The following is a 23,887-nucleotide window of genomic DNA, read 5'->3' on the forward strand; positions in this document are numbered from 1 at the left end:
TCTGCCCACCCCCTCTGTCCGTCCCTCTCTGATGATGAGGGGTTTCTTTTGTCTCCCGTCTCTGACCTCAGCAGGTTTGTTTCTTTGCCCATAATCCCTCTCCTGTGGGCGCCAGCGTATAAAAGGGAGGGGCGCACTCTGAGCCGCACACACTCTGAGTGAGTCTCAGCACAGGCATCACACACACAGACCGGTAAGGTACACACACACATACACTGTAAACCTGCAGGTGTGTGGGGATACAAAGCAGGAGGGTTGGACTGGAAATACAGATACTAATTATCTATCACAGTTTTACAACCATCCTGTATCATTCCCTTCTTTCGGTTGCATTCTTTTATTTCCAATTGTTACATGTTTGTACTGTCTCATCATTTTTGTTTCTCTTTCCACCCAGTAATTATGTCCAGTGGAGATAAGTCCAAGACTTCTTCCCAGACTGATGGGAAGGCTGCTCAGAGCAAGAAGTCTGAGATGGGAATGATGTCCTACAAGGTGAGACGCTCTCACAGAGGCTCATATACATTAATGAAGAAATATTTTGTTTGCCACACTGACTCATCTGTGAACATCTGTCTCCCCCAGATGTACGTGTTCGACCAGGAGAACTTCCAGGGTCGCATGATCGAGATCAGCAACGAGTGCATGAATGTGTGTGAGTTGGGAATGGACCGCGTGCGCTCCCTGCGCGTTGAGTGTGGACCGTAAGTATCTCAAAGATGAAGTATCTGTATCTGTAGCTTTGCAGGGAAACTTCTTAACATTTCGTTTCATCTGCAGCTTCGTGGGCTTTGAGCAGATGAACTTCTGTGGTGAGATGTACATCCTGGAGAAGGGAGAGTATCCTCGCTGGGACTCCTGGAGCAACAGCCAGAAGAACGACTACCTGCTGTCCTTCAGGCCCGTCAGGATGGTAAAATAAAAATTCACTACTTCATGTTTTTTACTTCTCTTTTGCTTCAGACGCTTCTCTCACCTCAGTGTTTTTCTCCTCCAGGACCCTGAGAAGCACAAGATCTGCCTGCATGAGGTGGGAGAGTTCAAGGGCCGCAAGATGGAGATCATGGACGATGACGTTCCCAGCCTGTTCTCCTATGGCTTCACCGATAGAGTTGGCAGCATCATTGTCAGCTGTGGAACGTGAGTCTCTGATGCTGTTGAATAAATATGGTGGTTGCAAGAGCTCAATGACATTCAATACATCATTAAACGTTTCCTCTTTTTCTCCAGCTGGGTGGGATACCAGTTCCCTGGATACCGTGGTAGCCAGTACCTGCTGGAGAAGGGCGACTTCAGGCACTTCAACGAGTATGGTGCCCGCAATCCTCAGTTCCAGTCCGTGAGGCGTATCCGTGACATGCAGTGGCACCAACAGGGCTGCTACACCATGGCCAGCAAGTGAGGCTCAGGGAAGGAGAGAAAGAGAAAGAGCGGAGGTGAGGGAGAGGGGCGGAGGAAGAGGGAAAGGGGGAGAGATGTCTGAGGCCTTAACCTCGGTACAATCTGACACAGTGAGGGGAAGGGTGAGGATGTAGATCTGCCCCTGATCAGAGACACCTCAGTGGAAGGACCATCTGGAGCATGACACCATCCTCCATTCCTCTCTGTCTCTACTTTTCTCTTTCTCCCCTATGGGCTGAGCTCTACTTTCCCCCCTTTTCTCCTTTTTTTAGTCCCTCACCCCATTCCCCGCCACTGTCCTCTGAGACACCAAAGAGGGAAACACAATGCCTCTTGCTGTTTTACACACACATGATTCTCAGCTCAGGGTACGATGCACCATGGGAAACTGAGTCCCTTGAGCCCCCTACCCTGCCCCCCCGCCCCCCCTTCTTGCCCTTGTGCATTGCACACCCTCTCTGCTGTACAGAATCCTGGCCAAGTTTTCAATAAAAAGGAAAATCTTGATTTCAAACAAGTCGTCCTTGTTGCTTATTCATGACAAAAACACCTGAATAAAAATGTTGATGAACAACACACAGGTAAATGAAAAAGTGTGAGTAATCATTAATCAGTCACTACTATTGTAATGCTCAGCATTTTGGAGGATTATAAAACTAAAAAACTAAAAAATATCATTTCATGCTTGAAACCTTTTAATATTATGATTATGAGGATATTTGAAGTAACATGTAATTCAACTTACAGTGATAATCTGTCACTGCAGCTTAGTTGAGACTGTGGTTGATGTCACCGTTTGGAGCCTCAAATCATACATTTGACTTCGGGCCTAGCCAACATAAAAACAATCTGTATGTCAACATATATATTCACATCATTTTTAAGTGTAATATCTATTATCTGCAATAACAAAGAGATAACCACTCTTCTTGGTTTTCAGAAGTAGCACCTCTTTTTTTTCTTTGTACTGCTTTTTCAATGACAAGAAAGGCTTTCTCTTCTCTTCCCTTCTCTTCTCTTCTGTTCTCTTCTGTTCTATTCTCTTCTCTTCTATTCTGTTCTATTCTCTTCTCTTCTATTCTGTTCTATTCTGTTCTATTCTCTTCTATTCTCTTTTCTTCTCTTCTCTTCTATTCTTTCTTCTCTTTATTTACTCTCTTTACATTGTAAATGCTTTTGCTTCTATAGTCCACAAACCTCCTCTTTTGCCTGTATATATGGAGCCTAATGATTGTATCATTAACAAGTTAACCTGCTTGAAATAATCTTGATAGTCATTTAATGTTTGCATTTTTCTTTAATTAGAAAAATCTTTACACTTTAACAAACAAGATTGAACACTTAGAGGACATAAACAGATTCGTAAAAAATACATCTAAAAACACAAAGTCAGAAATGTTGTCTAAGAAGCTTCTGATATGTGTCACAGCTGCTATAATGCTAAATGTTTGTGCAGTTTTTTTTCCTTTATTCCATATAAAAATATAGTTTTAGATGCAATACTCTTGAGAGCAGATGAAGAATGTGCACATGTCGTGCATGTTCTCTCTTCCAGCAGTTGCATAATGGTTGTCTCTCCGTCAGACATGTGGGCAGCTGAACATGTCAGCGGGACATCATTCGCACAAACTCTGAAAACACAAGAAAGAGGGAGGAGGATGAGGATGAATGTTTGTTTTTTATGAGGTCTCATAAAAGCAAACAGTTTCCTCTTATACCCTCAAAGTCCACCAGACCATCTCCGTTGAGGTCGACATCTTGGAGGATCTCGTTGATCTCTCTGTTGGTCACCTGTTCTCCCATCAGCTTCTTCATGGCCTCACGCAGCTCCATTAAACTGATCTGGCCATCACCGTTAGAGTCGAACTGGAACCAAAGAGAAGACAGTCAGGATTATGAATGTGTGCATGTGATTGAATTTAAGATCCTGGTGGAGGTATGTGCAGTAGTGCGTGCCATTCTAGTGTGTTCATACTATCAAACTAAACACACCAAGCATCAGTTTGCTTTTAGTGCATCCTCCATTGTCACATCCTACAAAATATAACAATCTCCAAATCTACCCTTTGTGCTGTGATTCTCAAAGTTTTCTTTTTTTTGGCATGACCTTTTTTAATGGAAAAAGTTGTGTCGATTTTGCCAAGCGTGAAACTTGATAGCCTTACAAGTAATCTTGTTTCACTGATAAGAGTCTGATTCATTACATAGGTTTTGTCGTGGAAGAAAAAACAGAGGAGATGCTCCAAAGGCCTCGATGCACCGAGAGACAGTTTTTTGAACAGTATGGAAATCCTGACCTCTTTGAATGCATCTCGCAGTTCTTTGACTCCAATCATGTCTGCTGTCTCTGCCAGCATCTTAGGTCCCATCAGCTCCACAAAGTCTTCAAAGTCCACTTTACCTCCACCTACAGTTCACACACACATCATGCATGCAGTTTTAATAAGTTCCATGAGTTTTATCGTTCTTGTTCTGTTTTGTTTTCCTCTCTTCTATTATTTTCTGTTCTTGCTCTGTTCGGTCTTCCACTGTTATACTCTTATTGTTCTTTTTCTGATCTGCTGTCTTCTTCTTGGTTTCTGTGCCGTTCTTTTACTGTTACTGCTCTTTTCTCTTCTGTTCTGTGCGATTCTTGTTTTTGTTCTTGTTGTGTTTCAGGCTGCTCATCCACTCACAGATCTGCTGGCTCAGCTCGATGAGCTCCATCTCTGTGGGCATGTATCCCATGGTCCTCATGCACTCGCCCAGGTCTTTATGACTGATGTAGCCGTCTTTATTCTTGTCAAACTCCACAAATGCCTCACGCAGCTCTGTATAAAAAAAACAGAAAAAACAGAAATATGTATAGACATGCACTATCATGTTGAGTCACAGTGTGATGTGCTGTAGATAAATATTCTCACCATCAAGCTCTTCTGGTCTCAGCTCTCGGTCCTGTCAGAGAGAGAACATCCAACCATTAACCTCTCACTGTAAGAAACTCACAAGCTGAAAATATTTGACTGTACAGAGAAGTAAACAATGTTGGATGTAACTCATCATTGCAGCAACACAACCATCTAAACACACACACACACACATTCACCACGACACAAGAGCACATTGAACCGGGAAGAAATGAAACACAGACATAAGAGTCAAGTGATCAAAACACCAACAAACATGAAAAATTATAATTATGTTATGGTTTAATTAATATTATTATCATTATTATGTATCTATCATTATTCATATTTTTTGAATAATGATAGATACATATTGTTAAAAACCTATTTTCAGTTACGTGTGACAGAAGTCATGAAGTCTGACCAGAGTTGAGTTGAATGAGTTGAAAATGTATGAGATGTGATTGTTTATCAGGTTTTATGATTCAATATCATTTGAAATGATAAGAAGGGATTCAGTGCAGTGTGATATTAAAGATGTCGCTAAGCTGCTTCAGACAGAAATGAAAAACTGTTTGGATTTAAATCTATGTGGATTAGATTGTTAAACACAATATGATATATACAGTATGGAAATTCATGTAGTATAAATCACCAGTGGTAACCACATTATTTGAGGATGGTTGCCGGGCAACCAACATTTAGAGATTAGGAGATCTAGATGGTTTAGTTAAAGATACCCTCGGACACATTTACTGTATATCCACAGATGCACATGGCGCTCGAGCTTCGCACGCAAGCCTGCCCATACACACTCACACAATGGAAGTTGTGATTCAGATCACACAGCTAAGATAAGAGCTTTACAGAGGGACCAACATATATGGGACAAATCCTCTGCAATCATTTTATTTACTGTGGTTGCTCTGATAAAAATAAAACATTTTTCAAATCACAAATTAAAAACACCTCAAGGTCAAAGTGAATTATAAGAGGACAATGTGTTAACAAGGAATCTTACAATGAGCAATGCTGACAACAGCATATAACGATATATAAATCTATTATGAACACACGTTATGCTTAAGGCGCATTGATTATGTCATGTTGTATCTTGGAGGTTTGAGTTAACATAAACTACAGAACTATATTACTGTTTTAATAAAGTGACATTAGAACTGAATATACTTTCACCAGGAGGGGGTGAAAATTAAAAACAGCAATTTTTTTTTATTAATGTCAGGGGGCAATCGATATTGGGGGTCTGTCCTATTGTCCATCTTTGTAATCAGTCTATGCTTTTTACATATTACATATTAGAATTATAGCAGACTAACTGTCAAGCAGTGAACCAAGAGGCTTTAGGAGCCGTTCCTGTCCCCCTGAGGGGCCACCTAATGGGTTGTAAATGCAGCCCTGTCCTCCACATCACCTTGTGCAACACATTTTAGAGCACGACTCCACAAATCTAGTCAATAGTTTTCCATGGAACTGATCGATCGACCTCTTTGAGCATGTGAGGTGCCAAGAGATTTGATCGTCTGACCCTGAGTGAGGGATGACACAGTTTAGGGAGGCTCAGCCACAATGTGAGGATGAAAATGACTTGAAATGATTGGGGAAAGAAAAGTTGCACCGGGGTTGTGAGAGGTCACAGTGTGCACACTTTGTTTTGCTTTTACATACGAGTGTCTGAGAAAAGCCCTGTTTGAGGAAGATGCAGGCTGGGCCCACAATGTTGTGCAGCATGTTGCAGTTCTTCACCAGAGCACCGAAAGGATCCTTGAACGGCTTATCCTCCACGTCCTGATCCTCCTCCTCTCCCTCTGGCTGCAGACCCTGCTGGCCCACTGCCCCCACTTTTTCCTGCTGGGACCCCTCCATTACCCCCTTTAGAGACAGACCAGGTTGTTAACCACTCTCACTGTCAGACACACACGCTGCCTCTGTACCTGTTGTCTTCAAACATTGAAAAAAACAATCCTATCTTTTAAGGAACAAGGTTAAGACCCTCTGTTTTCCAGTCGTGCAAACATTAAATAGAATGTGGCCGTAAGCCTGCGTTACATAAGCTGCTTATTATTTCAAGGCAATCCACTCACATCAGATATTATCCTCGCTGCGAAAAACCATCTTGATCTCAGCTTCTCCTTCTCTGTCCGTCCTGCTGTGGTCTCACAACACTGAGCATCACTGAGTTCATTCTGCTAAGTGTCATAATACCGTAAGACGCTACACACAGTGTGTCCTTCATTACAGACTTCTGACAGTGCAACTATGAAGGAGATGATTTATATACGAGAAGCTCAAAACAAACAATTCTAACACATACATTTGCACACAAATATATAACATTAATAATAATATCTTCTCTTATCTTATAAGTATAAGATAGAAGCAAGGTGACCAGTGAATTTTTCTAAATAAACTGTTTTCCAAAGATCAATAATGAACTTTGGAGGGTACCTTGATTTAATAAGAATATGAGCAGGCATATACAAGCATTTGCATATTGTGTATACTTGTTTCAAAATGTATGATAATGACTGATTGATAAAAAATCAATACTTTAAATCAAATATTCAAATGATTTCTGTAAATATAAATTATTATCCATAGACATTCAGTACATGTATATTAGCAATCGCTTCTACCTGAGCCTTTTCAGTCACTACATACTGTAAAGACTGTTTACACTTTGTTTACTCTGTTCTGTGTGTGATGATGACTTCACAATCAAATCGAAACTCAAAATTATTTTCATAGATGTAAATGATCAATACATCGATGTCTATAATAAGACAATTGCAATAAAAGCATCTAAGCTCCAGTGACTCTAACAACAATGAGAAGAAGAAGAAGAAGAAGAAGAAGAAGAAGAAGAGCTCTTACCTTCTTCATTTTATCTTTCATAGATGGTTTGGTGCAGTTGCCCATCACCAACCTTCACTTATAGTCAACGAGCAATCTGACCCTTTTCCTCCCTCTCTCTATCGCACACTTTGTCCTCTTCTTATTTGTCAGTTTTTATTTCTTCCTTCTCCTTTTATCATCTGCTTTGTCTCTTTTGGTTTCAGAGTTCCAGCTCCGGCTCAAGCTAACAAGTTTTATCCAACATTTCTGGGAGTCCCATGATGCTGCTTGTCACATCTGCTGCCACAGAGAGGAAAACCAGCTCTAATCCACGCATCACTGCAGATGATCCAACATCAGGAGAAACAAAAGCAGCGCGAGACCAAACCACCTGAAGAAACTCCTCAGAACCCAGTTCAGTCTGTGTCTCTTCACTGCTGCAGCATCACTGACTCTTCTCACGCTGACCAACGCTTATAATCCCCACCCTGTCTCTCCTCCCTCTAAAGCCCCCCTCTCTCTATCACTCTCCTCTCCTCCTCTCTATCGCTCACATGTTGCATCAGGGTTCCAATGACTTCATCTACAGTGCAAAGAGTTTTAGGGAGGAAGTGTTAAGAGCACTTCAACACACAGGGATTAATCCCTGCCATTTTAGATTAAAGAGGAAGATAGGTTGATAAAAAGAAACGCAGGAAAGGGATACAATGAGGGGGTGGAAGAGAAGGAACAAAAAGGAGGCGAGAGTGTGTTGTGGCCTGCATTTGTGTAACTGTGTTGATTGTCAAAAAAGTATTTCCTTTCACAGAAGAAGACACAGTGGGACACAGACAGAAATCTGCAAAATATTCCTCTAAATTCAACTTAGTGCCACCATGCTTATTTTGATGTTAATGCACAACTATCGGTATCACATGTAATATCTGATTTCTTATATCTATTTGCTGTGAGGAAGAATCCTCACTGTGGGAGAACCATAGACTGTATATAAAGAGGAGAACATAGTGTGCAGCAGTGCTGAACGCAGCCCCAGCCTTGACTCCTCCTCTACTCAGCCAGGCTATATGAGGCACCTGAGCGCCTCTGTTTGTCTCTCTGCTGTTGACCTGCTATGGTTGCTGGTTATACAGGTATGTGGCTGAAGTGACTCTCTACCCTGCCAGGTTCCTTTTCTGTGGCATGCACACTTAATGCCTCCATTCCAGCCTGCGTGTGCCCTGTTGTGCTGGTTGTGAGAGCCACATGCCAAGGGACTGGAGGTGCTGAGTAGTGGTGGCCCCCATATTGCTATATGTGTATTTCTGCAGCATGGTCAGCCTAACTAAAGTCTGCTTTGTCTTAGGTTCACCTGCTGCTGTATTGTTGTTTAATATTGGTTTTATTCCTTTTTGGCAGCATTTATTTAGTTGTTTAGTTCGTTTGTTTGAATTATCTTTTTCATTGAACAATTGGGTTACACCATTATTGGTTATATTGTTTACCATTGTATTGTTTATGCTTATATTCCTAGCACTGGGACAAGAGTGTTGCGTGAACCGTTGCTGTGAGTCCCCCGGGGTGAGTAACTGGTGGCACTCCTTTGGTTAGACTGCCTCTCCACATGAGGCTTCAGCTCACAGCCCCCCAGAGATTTGTTAAGATTTTAGAGTAACATAATAAAATTTACTTTTAATCCTGTTTGCAACAAATAATATTTTTCTGATTCTTTGTTTCTCCCTTTCAGCTCCAGACACTATTCTATTTTGAGTTTTGTCAATAAAATTCTTTGTGAAAAAACAAACGCACATCTCTGCCTCTCATCAGTAATTACTTGTTATTGATTGGTGTCCAGAGAAGGTTGTTTAAACTGTGGATGTTGCCATTCCCCCCAGGTGGTGGTTTTGTGCAAACCAAATGAACCCATTTAGAGCCCTGACCACATGTTCAATTGCTTATTATTATCTAGTGTTTTTACATTCCTACTGTCAGTTTGATCCTCAAATTGTCTACAATATTGTGATGTGATGGTCATGCCAATAAAGTTTATTGTATTCAACTGATTTCAACTTCTGTATGTTTAACTTGGACTAAATCCAGATGTGAAAATATTAAACATTAGATGGGACGAGTATGTAAAACATGTCAAGATCAATTCTGCATATACACCAAAGATGATTCTCTGTCCTCTTATGCAAGAAAAGCTGAACTGAGAGTGAATACTCAATTAAAACCAAGAGCAGCTGCCCTTGATTCAACTTTTCTTGGATAAAAGAAAGATGAAACTTTTCGCATAAATAGAAAATCAACAAAATGAATCGCAGACACTAAAGATCACAGGTTTAGATGTGTGGAGAATACATCAGATATTTCTAAAACTGAGGGGAATCCACGATGTGTATGTTTCATGACAACTTGGAGCTCAAACTGAATTAAACGTTTCATCCTAAAATCTAGTTTAGTGTGAAGTACATGTGATGGTCAAAGTAGAAACCTTTGTGTTGAGATTCCTAGAAGTTTCTCAGCTAGTGTTTGCTTTTGTTTTCCACGAAATGTTTTGTGGTTTAGATTATTTTAAACCCTCAAATTAATGAGAAAAGAACTGGTGCATCACAGAAAGAGACATTACGCAAGACGCTCAGACACCCAGAGTTTCAGTCTCCGGTCAGAGTTGTCTCGGGTCACGCTCAGCAGGAGTCGGATGTAGTCTGAGTCCTCCCCAGATAAATGAATACGGACAACATTAAAATCACACGTCGAGGTTGTGAGTGCAGTGTAAAGTGAGCGGCTGAGCTCGTACAAAGCATCTGTCAACAAATCCCTCCAAAAGCAGATCTGGCATTCTGCTTCCTAAAGTACACCATATGGAGACTACAGCTTGTGTGTGTATCCAATATCTGTTGGTAGTACTGTTGAATATGTAAGTCTATACTACGATGTGAAAGTAGAGATACACTGACAATAGAAATAATATTTTCTGGGGGAAGTAGAAGTATTTTTACTTTAAAGTGGCACGGTGGTGCAGTGGTTAACACAGTCCCCTCAGCAATTCCCTGTATCTCGCCCAATGTCAGCTGGGATTGGCTCCAGCTCCCCCATGACCCTCAATTGATAAGTGGTGTGGATGGATTATTGTTTTACTGTGTCAGCGTGAATGAATCATGTGTGAAGTCTGTGTCGTTGAAATGGTTTGTGAACAAATGTGAAATAATGACGTTAGATATTCTGCATTCAAAATATTGTTTCTCACTTAAAACAAATGTGTGAAGCAATCTGATTATTTTGTTTTTAACTTGCTGGAGATACATTGACTCAATCACAGTTGGATCCTAAACCTGCTGTTTATTGGCCTCTGGGGGGCAGCAGAAACAAGTTGAGGACACCAAAGTGATCAATCAAGTTTAAAGTTGATACAGTAAATTGGTATTGCTCTACCTTTTTACAAACACACACCATTCTTCAGTCATGCAAAGTTATACACAGACCTGAGAGGTTGAATCAGTAAAGTAAAAGAGTGCAGGACCTTTATTAAAAAAGAACAATGTCTTGATTCAGTAAAATAAGTGTAAACCCCAAAGTATTCTCCTCATAAGACTGAGTAGCTCGGAACCCTTTTGGATCATAAGATGAAAGTGGCCTCTCTTTCAGCCGGGTCAGCCTCTTGTAATGAGCAGCAGTCACCACCAGAGGCCACTTTAGGACAGGTCTAACAACTGAGTTTTATGCGACAGCTGCTGCAGTGAGGACCTACAGTAATGATTCAACCTCTATTTTTAGCACAACTTCTGCACAGATTGAGCCTTCGTTGCCTGGCGTGCAGCTCAAGAGCAACCACTGTTAATGAAATGTAACCGGGAAAAAGTTATTAAGTAGAAACCGGCTGTTTGAAATGAGAAACTCTAATTGTGAGTGATCTTGCTGTAGCCTGGAGACAAGTATGACAATGACAGCGTGTGAAACAAGAGTCTCTTTTAAATCATCTAATCCTCAAGCAAAATATAAAAATGACTATTACTCCCAGATCACTACCATTTTATGTTTTGGGGTTTATGACACCAAATATCTACAGCTACATTTTATAATCTGGACTAAATTAGCAATTTTCATACAAATGTGCTTTTTATAATTATTGCTATTTACACCAGAAAACTAATTTTCACATCTGAAAAAAGACTTTTTAATGAATTAAAATATTACATCTGAAATATGACAGGCCAGAAAAGCATTACATCTTTGAACTTGTGTTTTGTTTGTATTTATACAAGCTATTCTCTTATCGTCCACTCAAAGTAAAAGTCCTATTCACACACATTCATACATGCACATGCTCTGTCTTTTCTGGCTCTCACCATTCACACTTTGTTAGCGTAAAAGTTAAGCAGACTGGAGGAGCTGGGGATCAAACCACCCATCCTCTGCTCAGTGGACGACCCTCTTAACCCCCTGAGCTGCATAAAAAGCTCATATTTGCCTGACTTCCATTGTTACTGCTGACTGTCCTTGTGGAGTTCCTTTGCACAATGAACTGCACAGTGTGAAAATACTGTTCTATCTCAATTTCTACCTTTCTGATGGCTTCGATGTTCAAAGTGTTTTCTGACACTTTCATGGATGTTTGAATTTAATTGAATATTTTAGCATCAAGCTTATATTTAGCGGTGGTGTTGTATTGGATTAAATTCAGAGGTGTTTCTTGTAATCTACCGTTCATGTATGTAGTCCACTTCCATACCAAATTTAATTTAGACCTCACTAATATGAATTTAGACACTGAAATGTTCCACAAAACACTTCAAACTCCAAGTTTTATTGTGAAGCTTTTAGTAGAATTGCACATGATAGTGTTTGTGTACCAGATGTATAGTGAAGAATTATCAGCTCCATACAAAACAACTAGATGAGCTCGTTATCATCAACTTCATGTTTTCAACAAAACTGACACCAGCAACCACATGAATAACTCATGACAACTGATCCATTAAGCCTGATTCATTACCTGGTTGATTCAGTCTGCACACACACCCACATGCACACACACATACACATACACACACATACACACACTGAGGCTTATGTTACTGTGATAGTGTGTGTGTGTGTGTGCGCTGATTTGGTGTCACTTGTACATTGGCAGGGTCCAGTACCAAGAGCTGTCAATCAGAGAAAGATTAGAACAGGTCCGATAGATGGAGCGTGGGGGGGGGGGGGGGGGGGGGGGGGGGGGGGTATTGATTGAATTAAATATTTAAGAATAATTTTTACTACTCTACTATGCGATTTCATCTAAAAAGTATATTTTATTTGTTGATCTCGTGTGAACAAGTGCAATATTACCTAGATATTACTCGACCTGTGAAATGTAAATAGAGCTAATAGTATTTCAACATTTTATTTCTTTAGTAGCACCAGTATTTTTTAATTTCCTACATATAATGGGATTTGATTGGAGGCTCATTTCTAACGAATCATCACCAGTTAATGTTACTAAAAGAGGATGAAGAGCGTGAGCACAGCAGATGATGGATATGCAAAAAAGTGAAATGTGCACCCAGATAACACACACACACACACACACACACACACGCACGCACACACATTGTAAAGCTCCAATAATCAACAGAAAAAGAAGGCAGGTGTATAACAATTTGAAAATATAAAAATCTTTAAAAGTTTAAAGATTCATTTTGGCCACTTTCAGAGGTTTTTGTGTTATAGATACCTGTATATAACATGCCCATTTTACATATCATTATTTTTATATTAATATATTACAGTAATATTATTTACACATCACCATATATGCAGCATTTTAATGATCTTGAGTGTAGTATAACTTTATTATACTCTAACAAATGATATGTTTTTATTCTATACTAAATATAATAATAAATCAATGGTATCAAGTGATACGACATAATGTTTGCTTTATGAAATAAGTAATGAGTCTTTCTTGATGCCCGTCTGTTTCAGTTTCACTTGTGTTCAGTGTCTATGACTCGTCTGTTACACACAAGCTTTACACAACCACAGACCCTGAAAGACCCTCCTGTGAAACAAGATAAATCTTCTCTTCTGCCTCGACTCTGTCCTCTCTCCCACTCACTCTCTCTTATTTTGGATCACTTACATCACAGTTGACATCACATTTATTTTCTCTTTACATTGATTTCCTGTTTCTAACCTCGGCCTCCCTCATCGTCGTCATCATCATCATCATCATTACCCCCTCCAGAGTTTGCTGACGTGTTCAGGTGGATGTGAGTGAGTGAGTGTGTGTAAGTGTGAGTGTGTTTGAGTCAGTGTGTTTGTAAATGAGTGTGTGTGTGTGTGTGTGAGTGAGCGTGTATGTGTGTGTGTGTGAGTGAGTGGGAGTGAGTGGGTGTATGATTGTGTGTGAGAGAAAGTGACTGTGAGAGTGTGCGAGTGAGTGTGTGTGTGTGTGTGTGAGCGTGCCAGTGTGTGTGTGTGTGTGTGTGAGCGTGTGATTGTGTGAGGTTTTAACTTCTGTGTAATCTCTTTTGATTTCATTTTCATACACACAAACACACACACACCACTTTGTCACACCACATGTCTGACCCCGGGGGTGACAGATGCTGTAATAGTGTGGCCTTACGTGCCGTGTCATGTGTCACTGCTTACCAAGTGAATTATGGGATGTCATTCGATACCGAGCTGATACAATGGCGGCACAGATAGGGTGCTGGCTGACCATTGCTGTATCTGTTACGGATTACACTTAATGTTTCCTAAAGTAAAGGAGCTTAAATCCACACAAACAAACGCTATCTCCGTCCTTATAGCTTTAGGCCCTGGAGATGTGCAGCTCCTGCCATATCCGGTAGGAGGGGTTCAAATCAGAATGGTTAATGTGTGTGTTTATGATGAATTTAGCTTTATGCCAATGTGACGTGTCAGATCACAGACGTCAGGGATGAGCTGCAGCACAGCCAGGTGTTCAATTTGAGCCGGAGAGCTAGGGTTTCAGCAGTGGCGAGACATTCAATCAGCTGGAGAACTTGATGCAGCACATATACACACACACACGCACGCACGCACGCACGCACACACACGCACGCACGCACGCACGCACACACACACACACTCACACGCACCCACACGCACCCAGAGATGCCCACAGATGAACTCATGAGTCCCTCACACTGCAGCAGGTGGCTCCTACCTGTCCGAACACAGAGTCCACTATGGGCAGCAGGTCGACGTGCTCCGCCACCTTCTCTTTGCCCTTCTCTTTCCTCTGTCGACCCTCCATCATCTCCTCCAGCCTCTCCTCCAGCGACTCTCTGTCCTCTGTCGTCGGGGTCATCTGAGAGACCTGACTGGATTTCTGACGGCGGGCAGGCTGAGGAGGAGCAGCCTGATCTCCTCCACCGCCTCCTCCTCCCTGCTCGTTGGTCCGCTTCCTCTGCTTCTGCATCTTCTTCTTAATGGCAGCCTGCACCTAAGGGGGGAGGGGTTGGAGGGGTCATATTTTCTTATCTTATCTTACCTTACCTTACCTTACCTTACCTTACATTACCTTATCTTATCTTGTCTTATCTTATCCCACATCACCTTATCTTATCTTATCTTATCTTACCTTACCTCAAAACATCTTATCTTAGAAAATCTTGTCTTGTCTTACCTTATCTTGTCTTATCCTGTGTCATAACATCCGATCTTTTAACATCTTATCTTATGTCATATCATCTTATGTTACCTTACCTCATCTTATAACATCTTATCTTATCTCATAACATCTGATCTTATTAACAACTTATCTTATAACGTATTTTCTTGTCTTACAACATCACAACTAATGGACACACCATTTGTGTACATCTGTGCACAAAAATGCAAATAAAGTGTTGTGTGGTTCACATGTCTCGATGTGAAAAATGTTCTGTCTACTTGAGAATTCACTGTGACCCTTTAGAATCTAATTTACTGTATTAAATCACTATGTTTGACATCTGACCCAGGAAGGTGTTTTATATATATATATATATATATATATATATATATATATATATATATATATATACTTATATATAAATGACCTTCTCTATAAAAATGCCCAAAAAACTGCAACCTTTCATGGAATAGGAAAACCAGCCACGTTCTTATGCACCAGTTCTGATATCTAAATGTTTAAGATGTTTTTTTTTATCAAGACTTAGATAGACTGATAAAGGAGCATTTCCAATAATTTCATTCTTCTAAAAACTTTAACTCACGCAAAACTAAATTCCTCCAGCTCTTTGTGCACATTCAGTGGCATATATACACACACAGAGCCTAGAATATATATAGTAACAGAACAGCTTGACAGGGAAAATAACACACATGAATACTTTGCACACACACACACACAACAGTCTAATATATCTGGACAGAGAAGAACACACACACCTGTTTTGCGCTCCTCTCTTGTGGGGCGCTCATCGCTGCAGGACCGCCTCCTGTGGCGGACGGCTCTCGAATGATCATGAACATCTCGGTGTCACAGGCTGATGCAGCCTCTCTCTCCCTCTCGCTCTACCTCCCCCTCCCTCACCCTCACACACTCTCTTCCCTGGTCCCTGCTCCTCTCCTCTCTCTTCTGCAGAAGCTGCCTTTTTTTTTTTTTTTTTTGCTTTATGCACTAAAACTTCCCAACATTGATCAAATTCTCTCAAAAATGACTTTAAATGTTGTTCCCTCAGTGCAGAGGCTGTTTCTTCTTTCCAGTTTTAAAAAGTGGAAAGGAATAAATAAAAAATAATAGTTGAAAATAGCAGATCCTCTGTCCTCCTGTTTCTTGCTTGCTGCTCTCAGCCCTGGTCGGTTTTCCTCAGTGATGCGCGGTCCTCTGTCTATATCTCTCTGCTGGGGCGCAGGTGAGGAAGGTTTTTAACATCAGCTGATGTCTTGGCACTGGGATTGAATTCCTGCACTTCTGGCTCCACTCGCTATGCCTGGTCCTTTACGTGACACTCAATACCCCCTGAACTTTACCTCGCTTGCATTATCTACCTGTAACACGTCAACCCCTCCCTCTCTTCCTCCCCCCTTTTCCATCTCTTTCCCTTCATCACCGGTGAACACTCCTGTTGTTGTCTGGGCCTTTTGGTTTTAATTACCTCATGGCGCTGGTGTATCATCCTTGAAGGCACTTTTGAGTCAAACTGTTTTTCTGTCATGTCTCTTCTTACTCACCCTCGTTCCATTGTCTCTTTCTTGTAAATCCCCTCTCCCCCCCCATGTCTCTCACTATAAATCCTCTGTCCTCCCCTCTGTCATATCTGGAGCCTTTGTTGTAATACAAATTGGATTTTTGTCAGAGGTGGCCGGGTCAGGTATTTGTTTAGTGACATGAAGAGAGAGAGAGAGAAAGAAAGAGACTCAGCCACGACACTATGCGTGATGATGAAAGACTATTCTGCATAGCTACACATCAGCTCTGTGTTGTCCTGCATGTATAATCTTATCCAGGAAGCATGACTGAGCACACTCAGGTGTCACCACTGACCTCTTTTTTTAGACACCAATGTTCAGGCAAGCGTGTGATCATGTTAATGTGGTTTTCAGGTCTGTAAAGCAGCCCTTAGCTTTCTGGCTTTTACTGTATGTAAAAACAACAAACATCTCACTTTTCTATGTCTAACATCTCTCATCAGTTTGTCTGTTTTCCAGTGGAAAATGTGAATGTTTTGAGTTGATAAAACATCTCACCTCTTCCTCTATTCTGCTCCTTCCTGAAATATCCCTCAATCTCGGCCTCTCCTGCTTTCCCTCCTTTTATTTGACATTAAACATTCGTCTTCCAAACTGAAACCCTGATGGTGTCTATTCTCCACAGTTGGGGATAACGTATAACTTGACATCCCTCCAGCTCCTGATGAGGTCTCCATCATTCTTTTCAGTGTCATCTTTCAACTGCCTCTCCATCTTTCTTCAGCTCCCTCTCCTCATTGATTATTGATCAGAGGGGAGAGACAAATTCTTTAGTGGAGGCAGAAAAGAGATCCGTTACCGGAACAAAAAAGCAAAGCTGGGTTAAAAATAGAGTTTGTACTATTCTGGGAACAGATCAGTCATCCGAGGGAGGAGAGATGAAGAGGATGAAGAGGATGAAAAGAGAAATGAGCGACGAGGGATGGACAAAATAGATTTTCTTAAAAAAAAAAAAAGTGGCAAAAACTTTTCTACCTTTTTTCTCCTGCGACTTGTCTTTCACCTTGACACTTCCTGAAACCGATCAAGGACCAAGTGACAGGAGGAGAGGCCGCTGAGTAGTAATGTAGAAGTGAGAGCTTGTGTTACCGCATGTTGATCAAGCCACAACAATATCTAATTACCGATCAGGACAGTTAGAGGAGAGAAGGCCTGGACCGATTCATTGATTAAACTGGTTAATTTATGGGCAGATGACACACAGATTAAGCTTCACGGATAACAGATACAGTTATTTAGGTCAGACTATTTCTCATTACTTATTTGTTCGTAATAGTAGTCACAGATTCTGCTCGACTGGCACGAGCTGACTCATTAACCTGAAGCTTAACTGGATGGTGAAGGAGGAACAGCAGTCGATGTGAGTATATCCATGACAGGTAAACACCAAACTCAACACCCAGAGTGAAGCCAGAGATAATCAACTGATTAGAAGAAACTGCTAATTACATCTGGGCAACACGAAATCATGAAATGTTCAGGTAGTGTGGGGAATTTGGTGCAGCTTGATTGAATTTAATGGGGACTGTTGGGCCTTAGTGGAGGTCTCTGCTCTACTGAGTACCATTCTAGTTCTAGGACCATAGAAGAAAATTAATAAATGTTGAAAAATAATCCTGTATAACTACTTAAGATTTTTCTCCTCTCATAAAAGCTTTGGGTGGGCTGTGGAGCAAGGTTATAGTTTTGAAATGTTCATTAGTTTTTATTTTTATTTAGCTTTTCAGTTTGCTTTTTTATTTCAGTTTAGTTTTAGTTAGTTCAACAAGTGATTTTGTAGTTTTAGTTTAGTTTTTATTTTGAGGAATCGACTACTTTCAGTTTAGTTTTAGTCTTAGTTTTAGTTTTTCCAGGTATTAAGAGAAAGCCTTGACTTTTAGAAGCTGAAAAAGGATGAAACAATGTGTGACACCAAATATGGTTTATCAAGTCCTTTAATTTAATTCTTTAACCATCACCTGCAGGACAGGCAGTAATCGAGGGAGAAAACGAAACGAAAACGAAGCTGAATTTATCTGCAATTCAGTTTAGTTTTAGTTAGTTTTGCATTGTTCATTGTAGTTTTTATTTAATTTTCGTTTTTTTTTTATTTCAGTGAACTAAATTATTTTTTCATTGCTAGTTTTAGTTTTAGTCTTAGTTTTCGTTAACTGTAATAACCCTGCTGTGGAGGCTGAGTTTATCGTCTGCACGGTTCATAAAAGCAGCTCAGAGTTGTGCATTATAGCGACCACTGATGATGCTGCATTCAAAATTAGTTTGGGATGCCCTCTGGTGGAATCAAATGTACCAACAACAACTTCAGCAAGACATTTAATCATTTTATTAAACTCTCAGGTCAAATACCTGCACAGTGTTTCCTCTGATCTTAACGTGGATGTGCCTTAAACAAGAGAACGTATGTAAATGACATGTTAGAGGTGTAGTGTTGGACACATGTGACTGGGTGAGAGGTCAGAGGTGTTAATGTAAAGACTGTAAGTCACTGTTCTGCGATACACATCATTGCTTTAGATGTACATGTAAAAACAATTATAACACAAGATATATATAAAAAGAGCAATAAGATATGATGTTGCTATGTTATTAAATGTTGTTTAAAAAAACATGCAGTAAGATATTTTAGCAACATTCATTTTTTATAAAATTTAAAACCTTTCTGCCAAGACTCTACCAATAAAGTCTTTGATTACATTTCTCAAAATCAATACATGTTACCTATTTTTCAGGACCAATACAAAAAATGTAAGGAAAAATAAAAGGAGAAAAAGTGTATTCTTGTGAACAAGTTCCCTGAAAAGACCAAAACCAGTCACGAGTGAATGTTTCCCTAAGTTCAAGTTCTGTTAAGTCAGAGGAGACGTTAATCTCCTTTATCCCACAGAGACATACAGCCTGGACTCAGGTTGGTCATGTGTGGTGACATTTTGGTTCCATCTCATCCTGGATGTATCAAGGCCCCCATGATAAAACCCGTTCTACTTATTGGCTGTTATCACCAAACCCCATTCATTTCTACTGAAGTAGATAATAAAGAATTGTAAAAAAAACAATTCCACAAATAGGTAAATCCATTAAAATGTAAAAGAAATAGTCAAAGTGATTCCCTCCAACAGCTGGACACGGCATTTTTAGCAAAGGTTTTTCAAAAAGGAGAAAATGGCTGATTTATTAGGGACTATTTTCAGCTGTGGATTAATACATATTTGGTACTTTAGTGAGTATTCACGGCAGAGGCAGAGTGTGAGTGGGATTTACTCAAAATAAAACAACCGTGTGTGTGTGTGTGTGTGTGTGTGTGTGTGTGTGTGTGTGTGTGTGTTATCCAGAGCCACAGTGTGGGGTTAGGGTATAAATAGGTCGAATGAACAGGAAAATGGTAATTTCACAGGAACTTGTCGACAATAAGAAACTGTTGAATATCACCAGCCATGTCCTCATTCGTCTCAGCTTTAAGTTCCATCTTTGCATTTACAGTTTTACAAGAATGTTATAATCACCTGCATGTTAATCAACACCACATAATTAATTCAGCTGAATCTTTATAACAAGGCAAATGTGTGAAAGCTCAAGTCCATCTGACTTCATCTGCTGCTGAATCTCTTCTGAATTCTGAGTCTGTTGGGTCATATGATAAAAAGAAGAGCGATTATCTCCAGTGTGGTGTTACTATGGTGAGCGGCTCCCAATTGTATCCGTTGATAATTGGCCAGGGGTTAAAATATGGGAAAACCGGCTCGCTGAATTTCGCATCATAGAAGGTGAAGAGGTGACTCATGTCTCCCGCATCGTAAAACGCCACTTCACCTCGACCATAGTCCAGATAGACCCCCACCCTCCTGGGGGGTTTGGAGGGATACAACAAGCTGTCCTCTGAGTCGGTGCACGCTTCGTACTCACTGGTGCCATCACCGTTGTCCCTCAGCACGAGGGTCCAGAAACCGTCGTCCGGGCAGAGGCTGATGTCCTCCTTCCTGTTGACCGAGGCTGCGGCCACACCTAGACCCCACGCAGTCTTGGAGCCAACCTCCACCTCCCAGTAGTGTCTGCCAGAGGAGAAGGCTTCGGAGCCCAGGACGATGTTGTAGCGGGTGAAGCGCTCCGGGTTGTTGGGCAGGTTGGGCTGGATTTTGCCCACCTGGACTTTGGTGCAACACGGGGAAACCCACAAGCAGGGGTAGGCTGTGTCCGGGTTGAGGGTCACCGCTGTGACTGCTGAGAGAGTGACAGTTAAGAAAAGGAGAAAATGAAGCAACAGAGATGTGGTTGTGGAGAATGACCTGAGCATGACTCTTCGACAGTGACCTTCAGCAAGATATTGAAAGCCAACCTGCTCAATTAGAGTAAGACGAGCTCAATAAGAGCGTCAGGTACATGGATACAGATAAAATATTAATGAAATAGTGCGTCAACATAGAAAACTGTGATGTAATTCCAGAGATTCATTTAATCCGGTACTTCTGTCTCGTGTTACGGCCTCAACAACACCTGAAGTGTTGCTTGACTTTTGGAATTTAAGGATATTTACGTCCTTTAATTGAAAAATTATACATTTACCTTTTACATGTAAGCAAATTAAATAAATGAAAAAGTTCACACTTTGCCCCCAAGTTGCTTTGAAACAAAACAAATTTATGTTGTGAAAGAATAAAAAAAATTGCTAAATGTTTAATTCATAAAATATTAAAAATCCAAATAATATCCACACACACACAGTTTGTTAAAACAGCTGTTTCTGTGACACTGGAGTAGCTTTTACTTCTAACAAAATTACTGAGCGCCTACAAACTGTAGGTGTGGCTGGAAAGTCATGTGTGTGAAACAAAGGGTGCTATTGTGCAGAATGATCCAGTGTTTTAGCAGCTTAACCAACACAAAAGAATAATTGCTACTCATTACATTTGTGTGTGTGTGTGTGTGTGTGTGTGTGTGTGTGTGTGTGTGTGTGTGTGTGTTCGTACCTGGCAGGAAAATGGAGCTCATCTTCCTCCAGGTCCTGTACTGTAGAGGACCCAGAAACTCTCCTGACTGCAGATCAACACCCACCTCTGGAGGGCGCTCAAACAAACTCTCAGCCCTGAGAGAGAGAGAGAGAAAAAAAGAGTCAACAACCCTGAAAAGAAGGAAAGACACACTAAAGATCATCATTCATCACATACAATCAATTCACACAAGAAGAAAAAAGGGTTTTGTATTTGTCTATAGTCATTTCACATCTGTCAAACAAGTGTAAATTATATACAATTTAATTTCAGTCATAAAATGATAGACGGTGTAAACACTGTGGTTTCTTTAAAGGACCGATGTGAACAGTTTGGGGAGATCTATGATAAAACTGAATATAATAATCATAATCATGATTTCATCAGTTGTTCCTCCGTTCATGTTTTCATCACCTAAAGGCTAAGAAAGGTTGTTTTGGGGCAACTGTAGCTCAGGGGAAAGAGCGAGGAGACGGTTGTTCAATCCCAGGCTTCCTCATTCTGTTTGCTCAAGTGTCCCTGGGCAAGATGGCCACAGATGCACTGTATGAATGATTGTGTGAGTGAATCACAATTAGGGTTAGGGTTCGCGGATGGTACCAATGGATCGGGCATACCCACATTAGTTGGGATGGAACCAACTTCCAAGTCTCTATGACCTTCAGAAAAAAAGTTATTCAAGAATATCTTGATCTCCAATGGCTTCTCATCCCTAACCCTAACCCTAGTCACAACCCTAACCCTAACCCTAGTCACAGCCCTAACCCTAACCCTAATCACAACCCTAATTGTAACCCTAACCCTAATTTCAAACCTAACCCATATCACCTTAGGGTGAATAACTCCACGCTGCTTGCTCGAAACGTGCTGAAATTCGGTGTGGGTGTGTAGCAGGCTCCCCTTTATTAATCATGAAATGCCCAAGTCTCTATGACTTTCAGAAAAAAAGTTATTCAAAAATATCTTGTACTTTTGATTTAAGATTTGGTGGTGTGACCCCTTCCGAAGGTCGTAGAAGCTCGCGGATGGTACCAATGGATCGGGCATACCCACATTAGTTCGGATGGAACCAACTTCCAAGTCTCTATGACCTTCAGAAAAAAAGTTATTCAAGAATATCTTGATCTCCAATGGCTTCTCATCCCTAACCCTAACCCTAGTCACAACCCTAACCCTAACCCTAATCACAGCCCTAACCCTAACCCTAATCACAACCCTAATTGTAACCCTAACCCTAATTTCAAACCTAACCCATATCACCTTAGGGTGAATAACTCCACGCTGCTTGCTCGAAACGTGCTGAAATTCGGTGTGGGTGTGTAGCAGGCTCCCCTTTATTAATCATGAAATGCCCAAGTCTCTATGACTTTCAGAAAAAAAGTTATTCAAAAATATCTTGTACTTTTGGTTTAAGATTTGGTGGTGTGACCCCTTCCGAAGGTCGTAGAAGCTCGCGGATGGCACCAATGGATCGGGCATACCCACATTAGTTGGGATGGAACCAACTTCCAAGTCTCTATGACCTTCAGAAAAAAAGTTATTCAAGAATATCTTGATCTCCAATGGCTTCTCATCCCTAACCCTAACCCTAGTCACAACCCTAACCCTAACCCTAATCACAGCCCTAACCCTAACCCTAATCACAACCCTAATTGTAACCCTAACCCTAATTTCAAACCTAACCCATATCACCTTAGGGTGAATAACTCCACGCTGCTTGCTCGAAACATGCTGAAATTCGGTGTGGGTGTGTAGCAGGCTCCCCTTTATTAATCATGAAATGCCCAAGTCTCTATGACTTTCAGAAAAAAAGTTATTCAAAAATATCTTGTACTTTTGATTTAAGATTTGGTGGTGTGACCCCTTCCGAAGGTCGTAGAAGCTCGCGGATGGTACCAATGGATCGGGCATACCCACATTAGTTGGGATGGAACCAACTTCCAAGTCTCTATGACCTTCAGAAAAAAAGTTATTCAAGAATATCTTGATCTCCAATGGCTTCTCATCCCTAACCCTAACCCTAGTCACAACCCTAACCCTAACCCTAATCACAGCCCTAACCCTAACCCTAATCACAACCCTAATTGTAACCCTAACCCTAATTTCAAACCTAACCCATATCACCTTAGGGTGAATAACTCCACGCTGCTTGCTCGAAACATGCTGAAATTCGGTGTGGGTGTGTAGCAGGCTCCCCTTTATTAATCATGAAATGCCCAAGTCTCTATGACTTTCAGAAAAAAAGTTATTCAAAAATATCTTGTACTTTTGATTTAAGATTTGGTGGTGTGACCCCTTCCGAAGGTCGTAGAAGCTCGCGGATGGTACCAATGGATCGGGCATACCCACATTAGTTGGGATGGAACCAACTTCCAAGTCTCTATGACCTTCAGAAAAAAAGTTATTCAAGAATATCTTGATCTCCAATGGCTTCTCATCCCTAACCCTAACCCTAGTCACAACCCTAACCCTAACCCTAATCACAGCCCTAACCCTAACCCTAATCACAACCCTAATTGTAACCCTAACCCTAATTTCAAACCTAACCCATATCACCTTAGGGTGAATAACTCC

General features: G+C 40.9%; 3 protein-coding genes across 6 annotated transcripts in view; 1 reads left to right on the plus strand and 2 right to left on the minus strand.

The window, feature by feature from the left end:
* The first annotated feature begins 133 nt into the window (after positions 1-133).
* Positions 134-1,918, plus strand: LOC109627652 (beta-crystallin B1-like). The gene is made up of 6 exons (XM_020084357.2): positions 134-193; positions 398-495; positions 586-704; positions 781-913; positions 998-1,140; positions 1,231-1,918. Exons 2-6 carry the CDS (start codon positions 403-405, stop codon positions 1,400-1,402), a joined length of 660 nt encoding a protein of 219 aa, XP_019939916.1. The 5' UTR covers positions 134-193; positions 398-402; the 3' UTR covers positions 1,403-1,918.
* cabp2b (calcium binding protein 2b) lies at positions 1,622-18,477 on the minus strand. 3 transcript variants are annotated; one of them, XM_020084337.2, is made up of 7 exons: positions 15,528-18,477; positions 14,299-14,577; positions 4,305-4,335; positions 4,077-4,211; positions 3,699-3,808; positions 3,120-3,267; positions 1,622-3,032 (listed from the first exon to the last, which is right to left on the minus strand). In XM_020084337.2, exons 1-7 carry the CDS (start codon positions 15,609-15,611, stop codon positions 3,007-3,009), a joined length of 813 nt encoding a protein of 270 aa, XP_019939896.2. In that variant the 5' UTR covers positions 15,612-18,477; the 3' UTR covers positions 1,622-3,006. The 3 variants fall into 3 exon arrangements, with proteins under 3 accessions (XP_019939896.2, XP_069387908.1, XP_019939904.1); XM_069531807.1 differs by lacking the exons at positions 14,299-14,577; positions 15,528-18,477 and adding exons at positions 5,973-6,176; positions 7,179-7,583; XM_020084345.2 differs by lacking the exons at positions 14,299-14,577; positions 15,528-18,477 and adding an exon at positions 7,179-7,581.
* Positions 18,478-18,631: 154 nt separating this feature from the next.
* LOC109642290 (zinc-binding protein A33-like) overlaps positions 18,632-23,887 on the minus strand; it is a 45,595-nt gene continuing 40,339 nt past the window's right edge. The window contains exons 5-6 of one of the 2 annotated variants that reach the window (XM_069531801.1): positions 21,293-21,408; positions 18,632-20,543 (exon numbers count right to left, since the gene is read on the minus strand). In XM_069531801.1, the coding sequence (XP_069387902.1) occupies positions 19,981-20,543; positions 21,293-21,408 (679 nt within the window). In that variant the 3' untranslated portion in view covers positions 18,632-19,980. Of the gene's footprint in view, positions 20,547-21,292; positions 21,409-23,887 lie in introns of both variants that reach the window. The other variant, XM_069531800.1, reaches the window with a different exon arrangement.

This window comes from Paralichthys olivaceus, chromosome 9, assembly GCF_024713975.1.
Source record: "Paralichthys olivaceus isolate ysfri-2021 chromosome 9, ASM2471397v2, whole genome shotgun sequence".
Classification (NCBI taxonomy): Eukaryota; Metazoa; Chordata; class Actinopteri; order Pleuronectiformes; family Paralichthyidae; genus Paralichthys; species Paralichthys olivaceus.

Coding starts and splice junctions, on each gene's coding strand:
- LOC109627652 (XM_020084357.2), top strand. CDS start 403: ATGTCCAGTGGAGATAAGTCCAAGACTTCTTCCCAGACTGATGGGAAG. Junction 705..780: donor CTGCGCGTTGAGTGTGGACC/GTAAGTATCTCA, acceptor TTTCATCTGCAG/CTTCGTGGGCTTTGAGCAGA. Junction 914..997: donor CCTTCAGGCCCGTCAGGATG/GTAAAATAAAAA, acceptor TTTCTCCTCCAG/GACCCTGAGAAGCACAAGAT.
- cabp2b (XM_020084337.2), bottom strand. CDS start 15,611: ATGTTCATGATCATTCGAGAGCCGTCCGCCACAGGAGGCGGTCCTGCA. Junction 4,336..14,298: donor TGGACTCTGTGTTCGGACAG/GTAGGAGCCACC, acceptor TCTCTCTGACAG/GACCGAGAGCTGAGACCAGA. Junction 3,033..3,119: donor TGGTCTGGTGGACTTTGAGG/GTATAAGAGGAA, acceptor TTGTGTTTTCAG/AGTTTGTGCGAATGATGTCC.